This window comes from Palaemon carinicauda, chromosome 21, assembly GCF_036898095.1.
Source record: "Palaemon carinicauda isolate YSFRI2023 chromosome 21, ASM3689809v2, whole genome shotgun sequence".
Lineage (NCBI taxonomy): Eukaryota > Metazoa > Arthropoda > Malacostraca > Decapoda > Palaemonidae > Palaemon > Palaemon carinicauda.
Window position 1 is genome coordinate 52,623,114 of NC_090745.1, and position 12,551 is coordinate 52,635,664.

General features: G+C 35.2%; 1 protein-coding gene across 1 annotated transcript in view; it reads left to right on the forward strand.

The window, feature by feature from the left end:
* Deaf1 (deformed epidermal autoregulatory factor 1) overlaps window positions 1-12,551 on the forward strand; it is a 451,852-nt gene that overhangs the window by 181,369 nt on the left and 257,932 nt on the right. The window contains exon 3 of the mRNA XM_068345007.1: window positions 871-1,016. Within this exon, the coding sequence (XP_068201108.1) occupies window positions 871-1,016 (146 nt within the window). The remainder of the gene's footprint in view (window positions 1-870; window positions 1,017-12,551) is intronic.

The following is a 12,551-nucleotide window of genomic DNA, read 5'->3' on the forward strand; positions in this document are numbered from 1 at the left end:
TTATTTTCTATAGTTTATAGATTTAATATTTATTTTAATATTTTTACTGTTTAAAAATATTTAATATGATTGTTAATCACTACTCTTGTAGTTTCTTTATTTCATTTCCTCAGTGGGCTATTTTCCATGCTGGAGCCCTAGGGCTTATAGAACCCTGCTTTTCCAACTAGGGTTGTAGCTTAGCAGGTAATAATAATAATAATAATAATGATAATAATAATAAAAGTAATAACAATAACAATAAGAAGAAGAAGAAGAAGAAGAAGAAGAAGAAGAAGAAGAAGAAGAAGAAAGGAGGAGGAGGAGGAGGAGGAGGAGGAGGAGGAGGATAATAATAATAATAATAATAATAATAATAATAATAATAATAATAATAATAATAATGGCTTTATAGTAAACACGAATGACTAGAAGTAGTGAACAAATGTGGACTATTTATATAAAAGAATAATATTTTAAGAAGTTAGTTTGCTCTCGTTGAAAGGCTGTTTTAAGAATAACGAATATTTTGTGTTATTGAAAGTTTTTTTTTTTTTTTTAATTTATTAATTTATTAATTTATTGCCGTTACCATCTATTACTTTTGACCCCTTTTTTTTGCAGTATATCTGTCACAAACTGATACAGAATTTTGATAGATATTTAAGTAGAGTATTTATTGAATGTATTCTAAACTGGTAATAATGTCATTAGGTGAATTTTTAGATTCTTTTATCTTTATTATTACAGGTATATATATATTTTTTTAAACTTTTATTACAATTTAAGCCGTAATTATTTTTCAGTAAAATTAGTTAGCTAGATTTATTTTGTTATCGCTCAAAAGAAGGTTGATAATTTTCTTATTGGATCTATGGCATTTTATTATAGAAAACAACGGGCGAACTTGTCAAGGGCAGATTTGGTTCAGGATCCCGGGGGAAATGCATCCTGCTGGGCAAAGAATGGTTCACCCCAACTGAATTTGAAGCTCACTGTGGCAGATCAGCTAGCAAGGACTGGAAACGAAGCATAAGGTGAGGTTAAAGTACATCTTTTTCATAAACAGTATTTAGGTACTGTAATAGTAGTAACTTTCTTCTTTATTCACTATTCAAATACTGTATTTCTATTGATTACGGTTCGGATTCATTTAGGTTTCATTATAAACAAGAAAATTTTAGAAAAACAGTTCCAAAAGAAATATACAGATAAGAGAAGGCATCTAAGTTTGATATGAAAACTTAAGTTTGAGTGGTTAATTCATCTCTCAAGCCGAATAAGATAGTCCCTTTTTCAATGTCGCTCAGTGCTACTGGATAATATATATATATATATATATATATATATATATATATATATATATATATATATATATATATATATATATATATATATACATATGTATATATATATATATATATATATATATATATATATATATATATATATATATATATATATATATATAATCTTACAATGTATTAATACTGATATATAACATTTAACGAAAGAAATTTTATTTTGCTGGTTCCTCTGGAAAGGTCTCTTGTATCCACTTAACAATATCATTACACGTCCTGATGTTTTGTGCGTATATTAGCTTCACTTCCACGATTTTAGGATGTTATCCCCGAATTTAGGATAATTTCCCTGAATTTACGTTAATGGCTGTTTTTTTATGCTATTTTGATTCTATAGCCAAGTTTCATGGTACTCCTGGTGTAGTGAATAATTTTCTAAAAAGCTCCTTGTGTTATCCTTCAAAGATTGTGTCCCAAATGCAATTCTGACTTAGTTTTTAGGGAAGACAAGCATATCTATTACTAGTTTTTAGGGAAAACAAGCATATTATTACTAGTTTTTAGGGAAGACAAGCATATCTATTACTGCAACGCTTCTGTAAAGATTGCCTAGACAAAAAGAGATGTAAGCGTCAATCTTAAGGTAAGGAATTATTTGTGATTTACTTTATCATAATGTAACGATATATTCGTTTTTTTTTTTCATTTAATTTGTGACCTGGGAAGGGGGATCCGGGTGGCTTGAGCCCCGGCTAAGGGTTGTGACCTATGAAGGTTTGTGACCTGGGAAGGGGGTTGTTACCTGGGAACTATTTGGTTAAGTTAGGGGGTTTTGTTAAGTTCTGTACCCAATTACAAACTTCAAAAGTGTTAAATAATCATGTTTTGTGACCTGGGAAGGGGGGTCCTGGGGCAAGCCCCCCGGCTACGGGCTGTGACCTGGGAACTACTATGTTAGGTTAGGTGGGTTTGTTAGGTTCTCTACCCTTTTACAAACCTCAAAAATGTTAAAAAAATCACGTTTAGTTCCGTTTTCGCATACCCTAAATCACAGGTTCCCACCAATGTCCGTCGGATAGAGGGGTGACCATAATGGTAGAACGGGTTATTTCCAGTGGAAATAAAGGTCAAATTCGTTGAAAGCACATCATTTACTGTAATAACAGTTTTTTTTTTCCCTTAGAAATGTTGTCCCGTGTTTTACTAAAGATTTACCGCAATTTCGTGCCGTAAATTTCCTATCATTATTGACACCCGTTTGCCCTTTATTATCCCCAATTATAACTTTACTCGCAGAGGCACCATGCTTTTCATGAATATCACTTAAACCCTTTTCGCCATAATTTAAATGGGCCTCCCTATACATCTCGGCATATTTTACAATTTTATCAAAAGTTTTCATTTCATGCTACCTCCAAAATTCAGTCATATCTGTGACAAGCATTTAAAAGTTATTCTATTAAAGCCAAATAAAAAAAGTCATCAAACATTACTTCACAATCTAGCCAATTCCACCCACCTCTCAAGGTTATTTTTCAATCTATTCCTAAATTGCTGAGCGGTCTTGTTTTTTAAAAAATTTATACTTATAAAATCTCAACCAATATCCTTCCGAAATGCACTGAAAACAATGCAATAATGCCTCTTTAACACATTCGAAATCCTTAGCCCTAATAGTTGAAAGGGGCTAGTAAGTTTCTAAAGCTTTCCCTTATAGAAATAACAGTAAACTAACAGCCCAAATGTCTTTGCTCCAGCCAGCACTAATGGCTAAACGTTCAAATCCTAAGATATAGGCGTTAATACTATCAGTGACATTAAAAATTGGCAGTTTAAGTAGCGACTAGCGAGGGTTTACGCAAATCAATTGTCATTTTTCTTTTCATTTTCCTGCATCAGTAACTTTAATCGTTCGACTTCTAATGGCTGCTCTCGTATTTCCCTTTCTACTGCCCTTTCTTCTCTCTCCCTTGCCCTTTCATCTCTCCATTTCCCTCGCCCTTTCTAATGCTCTTTCATGAGAAAGTCTTTCCTTTTCAACAAAATCCCTTAAATCCTTACCTTCATAACCCATTTCCTTCCCCAAACTAATTATTTCTTTTAAAGTACTCATATCAAAATTATTTAGAGACCTTATAAATGAGCCCCGCTCGGCTGTAAATGCCGAACAATCTGAACGAACGAACGAGACCTTATCTGCAATTCACCATACATCAATGTAAATAAATAAACGGTCCCTGTTCGGGCGCCAAATTGTACAGTTTAAGCTTGTAATGGCTTAATTCAGTAGGTTAAAGTAGACCGTTCCCTTTATAAAAGGTTCATACACAAGACAATGGTAAATATTGCAGAAAGGAAACTATTTTCTTTAAAGATATATTTATTACAAAAAAATTTAAAATTGTAGAAATAGTTGATTGGAGAATGGTAATTTCATTCTTGGGAGAATAGTCGAATTGACTAGTTCATTTGTTTCTTACTTTTTGTCCCCATTTTTGGTGTTCGTTTATGGACGGAAAGTAAACTGAATGATTGCCGTTTCTTAATATCAAATGTAAATTCTTAACTTTCCCCTTTTTGGTATTCTAATTGAATTAATTAATTTAATGTTAAATGTATTCCTCATAAGGAAACAGTTTTGTTTTCCCGTCTTTACTTTTCAACGTTGTTCGAGAGTTTCGGACAAAGTGAAAGAAAACGGAGTTGTTGACAATTTTTTGGTCCGACAAGGAGTTCAAGAGTCTTTTGCGGTATCCGTCGGACAGAAGAACGGGTGTTCTTTTTTTTGCCATAAAAAATGTAAATTAAGGATTTTAAATTCGAAGATTAAGAAGAAATTGTTCTAGAATATGGTGCAGGTAAGTTGAAATATAAAGACTTGCCTTATAATTGATTTGAGTTGGATATTTCTAACAAACTTGACATAAAACAAAACAATACCTAACGAACAATTAAATGCAAACCAACACAGTATCTTTCCTAGGACATACGTTATCCTCTGTAACTTGAATCCTAGGTAGGAGGAGAGGGGGCGACTCACTGGAAGCTGCCAATAGACATCTTTCAGGTCTGATAAGACTGCGAACACCCCTTTTTGAAATAAGGTCCTTATGTTCAGAAGGATTAACATTCTGAACTTGCTGTTTTATTTGAACTTGTTGAGTGGCGACAAGTCCAGAATGACTCTGAGTTTTCTTGAGTCCTTCTTGTGAACACCAAACAGCCTTGAATCCTAGGTAGGAGGAGAGGGGGTGACTCACTGGAAGCTGCCAATAGACATCTTTCAGGTCTGATAAGAATGCGAACACCCCTTTTTGAAATAAGGTCCTTATGTTCAGAAGGATTAACATTCTGAACTTGCTGTTTTATTTGAACTTGTTGAGTGGCGACAAGTCCAGAATGACTCTGAGTTTTCTTGAGTCCTTCTTGTGAACTCCAAACAGCCTTCCCTGGAATTTGGTGGACTTTACTTTCCTTACCACCTGCATGCTCTAGAGCTCTAAGGTATACTCTTCCAAGTGGGGGTTGGAGTGTAGGAAGAGTTGAGGAAATGATGGTGGAGGCATGTCTATTTTCCATCCTAGTCCCATCTTGATTAAGCCTTGGAACCAAAGATCGAAGGTCCAGCGATCTTGAAGGAACCTCTCTCCTACCAGAAGCGTCTCTTTGCTTTGCCTGATCAGGTTTACATATTTGACCGATTACCTGTGGCAACGCGGTCACTGTAACTGTTGGATGTTGTTGAACAGCCCGAGGAAAATTTTTAGACTTTTCTGTCTTCCTTTTAGGTTGGAGACCCATATCCACGGAAGACTTTCTCTTTGAAAAGATGCCCCACTTTTGGAGAAGCCCTATATTCTCCGTGGTGGCCTTCTTAATCACCTCTCTAACTACCTCGTTTGGAAAGAGGTCTCTACCCCAGATGTTGGAAGATATTAGCTTCCTGGTTTCGTGTTTCACTGTTGCGGCAGCGAACAGAAACTCCCTACAGGCTCTCCTAGCCTTCATAAAGGCATAAAGGTCTTTTACTATGGTGGCCATATGCATTTTAGCCAAGACCATGAGCATATCTGGGGTACTTTGATGGGCTGAACACAACTCTATGCAGTTCTGTAAGGATAGGGAGGCTGCAAGTCTCTCCTTTGTTTCTTGTTCCTTGCCCAAAAGAAACTCAGAAAGATTAGGGAGATTCTCGCTAAGCTGTCGTCTAGCGACATCCGCGTCTAGTCTTCCTACTGAAAAGGTTAAGTGGACTTCCTTCCAATCCTTCTCCTGCATGGGAAAGGCTGGTGACAGAGGCTTAAACTCCTCGAGTGCAGGACATGGTCTACCTGCCTCCAATGCCTTGGCAACAGATTTAAATGCCTTCCACGTAAAGGGGAATGATATTGAAACAGAAGCAAGAAAGGAAGGGTGTCTGTTACTTAGTGTGAACACTTTCGACACCGAGTAACCAACCTTTCTCAGGCTACTTGACAAGATAGCCTGTCCCTTATCATGGTCGAGAATCATGACCTCCTTCAGTTCCGTTTCTTTTCTTTATGTTGGTTCACGCTTCAGTCGAATAAAGCAATTAGGGAAAGCGTCAAAGCTTGGCCAAAACTGGATTTCGTCTAAAGGAACAGTACCCATCTTCTTCGAGATGTAAAGTTTGCCGTTTAAAATCGGCATAAGCTCCGCAAACCTCCAGGGATTGGTTTTAGAGCATGTCGGAAGGTCTTGGTCTCTGGGTCGTTTGTATGGCCCTTGGGGAGCGACAAGTGGAGCTTCATAGAGCTCTATCTTGAATTTCGCTTCCTCCTTTTCGTCTTGTTTGCGAAAGTTTTCTATTAGACCTTTCATATGGGCCAGTAATTGGTCCATTTTGTCTAATAGAAGGGTAGAGGGTGAAGATGTCGATTTTAATGGCTCTAGAGCCGGCACAGATGGGAGCAATTTCAACACGACATTGTCCACCTCTTCCCGTGGGGGCTTCCTGCCCTCCGTCCCAATGGCTATCTGGCCGCAAGGAAGTGTGAATCGTGCCTGAGGCACCACTATTTCCCTACTTGCTTTCGGGAATAGTAAGCTACGCATCCTATCATTAGGTAGGTATGGTCCCGGAGAGATTTTTTGGAATCCTTTCACCCAGTTGCGTAGTTTCTTACGAGCTGCATCCCTAGACTCCATCGTCTTGGGATTCTCGAAAGCCTCGGACATTAAGGCCCGACATCCATTGCAAACTTGAGGGTTCCAATAATGTAGGGATCCGGAAATAATATTGCAGGGGGCATGAAACCTGCATGTATTATGACCATAAAAGTACTTACTCTTGATATTGCAGAAGACTGCAACACATGTCATCTGGGGTTCCTCCTGTAAAGAAAGGAAAGCAGAATGAGTATACAATTGATTATCTCATCGATAAGCAATATGTAAAAGTCATCTTTTAACTAAAATAGCTTAGGATAGTAAGCTAGAAAGGGATAGTGGGAGACACATACTTGTATATCCCCTGCAAGCAAATGCTGTTATCTCCCCTCAGTATTAACTATAAGGAGATTCCTATATCAAGGAACTCTAACGAAAGGGTTCTAACGCCTAGAGGTAGAAAAATGTACAAGTCACTGCCCCTTTTTTATTCTTTAATACTGTGGGGTAAGGATGACTGATTTCTAATCAGAGTATTGAAGGAATTCTATTCTTTCAATATAGAAACGGTCTCAGCAGAAGCCCGCACAAGGGTACCCAAGATATGTCAGAAATTAACTACTGTATAATCATACTATAGTTTTCTGTTTGCAGTATATACTATATTGCAAAATACCGACTACTGTATAATTATATATAATGTAGTTCAGCCAGTGTGCTGCCATTATGGCTAGCATCTGACGGCACTGTCCAGCCGGCATGACGCCGACTGAACTAGGAAATATAGAAGACATATATTTGTGTATCCTACCCACCCCATTTGCTGTGACCTTCCCTTCCAATATTAAAATCATAGCGTTTCCTGATCATGGAAACTCAAGGATAAGGGTTCTAACCTTTTAAGGATAGAAGTGTAATACCACTAGCCCTTTAATTTATTTAATATTGTAGGGTACTATGAAAACTGATTTCTAATCAGAATATTGAAGAAATTCTATTCTTTCAATATAGGATTGGTCTCAGCAAACACCTGGGCAAGGATACCCAAGATATATTGGAAAATAACTACTAGTATAATATATACAATAGTTTTCTATCTGCAGTATATCCTATACTGCAAATATACTGACTACCTGTTTAAACATATACTGTAATTCAGCCGGCATAGCTTGTCCCTGCTGGCGCTGCCAGCATGCTAGCTAAAAAAGGAAGAGACAGTATGGAGTGAAGGCTGCCTTATTATTGTGTATGTATACACTAATTAAGGGTGTAAATATCTAAATTACTGCCTTTTTCCAGAAAGAAGGTTCAAATGGAATTGAAGAATGTAACATTCAGGCTTCCATCCCACCACCAGTACCATCGTCGGCAAGGTACGGCAGGTTAGCACCCGGCAGCATTAGTACAGTCGGCATACTGCCGGCTGAGTCAGCACCTGTCTGTGCCGGTCTGGTCGGCGGTATGCCGGCCGCAAAATTTTTTTTCCCAAACAGGTTTGCAGTTTGGGGCGGGGCTTCGTGCGCAGAAAACAGATTATAAGGGTAACTCCTTTATTACTGCTGCTTTAAGATTTGGTGGGTAACTAGTTCATTAAAGTTATGATCAGTAACTGTGTTCATAAAGAGCTGAAATGTTTATAGATAGCTTAATAATAATAATAATAGTATTAACAATAATAATAATAATAATAATAATAATAATAATAATAATAATAATGATGATGATTATTACACACACACGCATACACACACGAACACACACACACACACACACACACACACACATATATATATATATATATATATATATATATATATATATATATATATATATATATATTATATATACATTTATATATGTACATATATATATATATATATATATATATACATATATATACATATATATATATATATATATACATATATATATATATATATATATATATATATATATATATATATATATATATATATATATATATATATATATATATATATATATATATATATATATATATATATATATATATATATATAACATATATATATATATATATATATATATATATATATATATATATATATATATATATATATATACCATGACTTGCTTATGAAAACTAAATGTTACTGAAATAACTCAATTTTTCAAAACTTTCTTACCAGTTCTTACCAGTTTCATAGTTCTATTCGTGCAAGTAGCCTAAAACCTTTCCACAACAAATCATCACCATTACTTTTGTATCTATCCTTCATTGTTGCACCTGTTTAAGCATGTTGAAGAATAAGGGTTTTAAAAGTCTCAATTTTACGTGTTGATTTCTTATTCTACCGCTAAAGTTATTGGGTTCTTTGACTGGCTAGACAGTAATACATTGGATCTCTATATCTAGTCACGGCTAATTTTTCCTTTGCCTACAAATTCAACGAATAGTCTGGTCTATTCTTTCCGCATTCTCATCTGTCCTTATACACCTTTCAACACTGAGATTATCAAACAATTCTTCTTCGTTCAAGGGTTTAACTACTGTTCAGTGGCTACTTTCCTCTTCATAAAGATTGAGACACTCTAGCTATGGTAAGCAGCTCTTCTAGTAGAACGACACTCCGAAATGAAACCATTGTTTTCTAGTCTTGGGATAGTGCCAAAACCTCTGTAACGTTGTCTTTGACAGTCTTGGGGTAGAGTTCTTTTGCTTAAGGCTACATTCGTGCACACTATTCTATAGTTTATATATGGAAGATTTATTTCACTGTTGATAATGTTTTGTAAACTTTTTTTATTCTTAATTGTTCATTACTTGTCTTGCAGTTTATTTATTTCCTTTCTTCACTTGGCTTCTTTTTCTTTGTTGGAACAATTGGTTTTTAGCATCGTGCTTTTCCAGCTAGGGGTTTAGCTTAGCTAATAATAATAATAATAATAATAATGATAATAATAATAATAATGATGATGATGATGATGATGATAATGATATTAATAATAATAATACTAATATTAATCTTAATATTCATAAAGAATAATCAATGATGTCATCAGCTATAGGTGCGTCTATAAAACAATGTAATTTCGACTGATCAAGAGACATGAAAACCTTTGAAAGGTACACAGGTGCATCATTGGCTTTGCCTAACGCAAAGAAAAGAAAACTATGTTGGAAAAAGTGAACAGCAAGAAAGGTTTAGCCTGCTGGTGCAGTTAGTCGTCGCTCATATATACTTGGGGTCAGGAGATGCCTTCTAACAGGTCGTAAGGTCAAAGATACTTGCGACAGTAAATTGAAAAAGCGTACCTCTTGGACTGTGTGATGGTGTTTCTTTAATAAAGTCTCGAATCATCTTGTAAATTCCCATATGGTATCATTCAACGACTTTCTCGAATCTCCTGTGGCAAGTCTCTACATTATTTTTTGGTCTTGGGAGATTGCATTCTAGCATGTGATAAATGCTCCACACACTTGGATCGAATCTTGGGGATGGAATACACCTTACCTTCAATAGTTATGTTTAAGTAACGGCTAAATCTATCACTGTATTTATGAGTATCATTAACTTAATTGCCACTAAAACTGTTACATGTCAAGTTATGTGACCTTCCTTTTGTCACTCTTTTAGTGCACGATCATATATATAGCTAGATTTTTTGTTGTGTTCTCTCTCTCTCTCTCTCTCTCTCTCTCTCTCTCTCTCTCTCTCTCTCTCTCTCTCTCTCTCTCTCTCTCTCTCTCTCTCTCTCTCTCTATATATATATATATATATTTATACATATATGTGTGTGTACATGTAAATACAGTATATGCATGTATAAACACATGCACGCATATATATATATATATATATATATATATATATATATATATATATATATATATATATATAAACACATGCACGCATATATATATATATATATATATATATATATATATATATATATATATATATATATATATATACATATACATATATACATATACATATGCGTGCACATATATATATGCGTATGCATATACAGTATATGTATGTATAAACACTCACATGCTATGCATATATGTGTTTAAAAGCCAATGTTTGCCCTTTAGTTCTTAAAACTGATTGTTACTGAAATACTTTGAATTTCAAAAGTTTGTTAGATTCCCAGGGGAACACTTGTCTGTGACATTTCATAACCAAGAGGATTAATCTAGATTAAAACATCTATTCCTTAGCCAAATAGGTATTCATTCTACATTAAAAAATTCATATATACATACTCATCATACTACATTATGAAATTGTATAACTCACTTGATATAAAAATAAGGCAATAAATTATGCACATCCAACTACCGCTTGGGAGATTTATATTGTCCATATTTTCGTTGTTAGTAACCACTGACTTAGAGAATGAGAAGCATTTTTTGGTCTCTTCTTTGGGATTATTTGACTACTCTATGATGCTATCTTAACACTTTCTCAATTCATTCTTGCAAGTATCTTTGACCTTACGACCTGTATGAAGGCATCTCCTAACCCCAAGTATAGATGAGCGACGACTAACTGCAGCAGCTGGCTAAACCTTGATTGCCCTGAACAGTAGTTGAACCCTTGAACCAAGAAGATTTGTTTGATAATCTCGGTATTGAAAGGTGTATAAGGACAGATGAGAATGTGGAAAGTATAGACCAGACTATTCGTTGAATTTGTAGGCAAAGGAAAAATTAGCCGTAACTAGATATAGAGATCCAATATATTACTGTCTAGCCAGTCAAAGAACCCAATAACTTTAGCGGTAGAATAAGAAATCAACACGTAAAATTGACAGACTTTTAAAACCCTTATTCTTCAACATGCTTAAACAGGTGCAACAATGAAGGATAGATATAAAAGTAATGATGATGATTTGTTGTGGAAAGGTTTTAGGCTACTTGCACGAATCGAACTATGAAACTGGTAAGAAAGTTTTGAAAATTAAGTTATTTCAGTAACATTTAGTTTTCATAAGCAAATCATGATAAGTAGATATATATATATATATATATATATATATATATATATATATATATATATATATATATATATATATATATATATATATATATATATATATATATATATATATATATATACATACATACATATATATATATAGATAAATGTATATATATATGTATATAAATAAATGTATATATATATATATATATATATATATATATATATATATATATATATATATATATATATATATATATATATATATATATATATATATATAGGTGTGTGTGTGTGTGTAATCATCATCATCATCATTATTATTATTATTATTATTATTATTATTATTATTATTATTATTATTAAGCTATCTATAAACATTTCAGGTCTTTATGAACGCAGTTACTGATCATAACTTTAATGAGCTAGTTACCCATCAAATCTTAAAGCAGCCGTAATAAAGGAGTTACCCTTATAATCTGTTTTCTGTGCACGAGCCCCACCCCAATCTGCAAACCTGCTTGGGAAAAAACAATTTGTATGCCGGCCAGGCTAATACCCCGGCAATCGCACTTGTGGCCGGGAGTCCAAGGGAGGATTTCCTAACCTTGGTGACAGAAGAGACTTCCCACAAACAGCCCTCTTGACTGCCAGCAACCGCCAGCCGTCTTGGCCGCCGGCAGAAGAACAGCTGTTGAAAAGGAGTCTGGCCGGCCCCACAATCCACCGGCAAGCAGTGAAATTGCAGTTTAATGCCCCAAAAAGATACGATGGCTAGGCCATCGCAAAAGGACAAAGGGGGAGGGAAAAGGGTTCTGTATCAGGTGTGGAAGGAGCCGGCAAGGTTGCCGGTCCTACACACCCTTAAGAAACTCTGTTTCAGTATCCGGCTCATCCTAGGCGGCAGGAGAATTCTATTCTCCAACCTAGGGTCTGCCAATACAGTTAAGGGGACGGCAGCAGTTCCGCCTCCTCTCAACAAGGAGAAACAGAGTTCCAGTGCCGGCGCCATCCTAGGTATCAGAAGAATGTCTATTCTTCAGCCTAGGGTCTGCGAGCACAGGTCTAGCCTTCTAGACCACAGGGAGAAGGTGGCGGCATCATACAACCACTTTAAGTGCAGCCTTTGGAGGATTAGCCTCCTATGTTGGTAGCCTAGCCGGCAGGG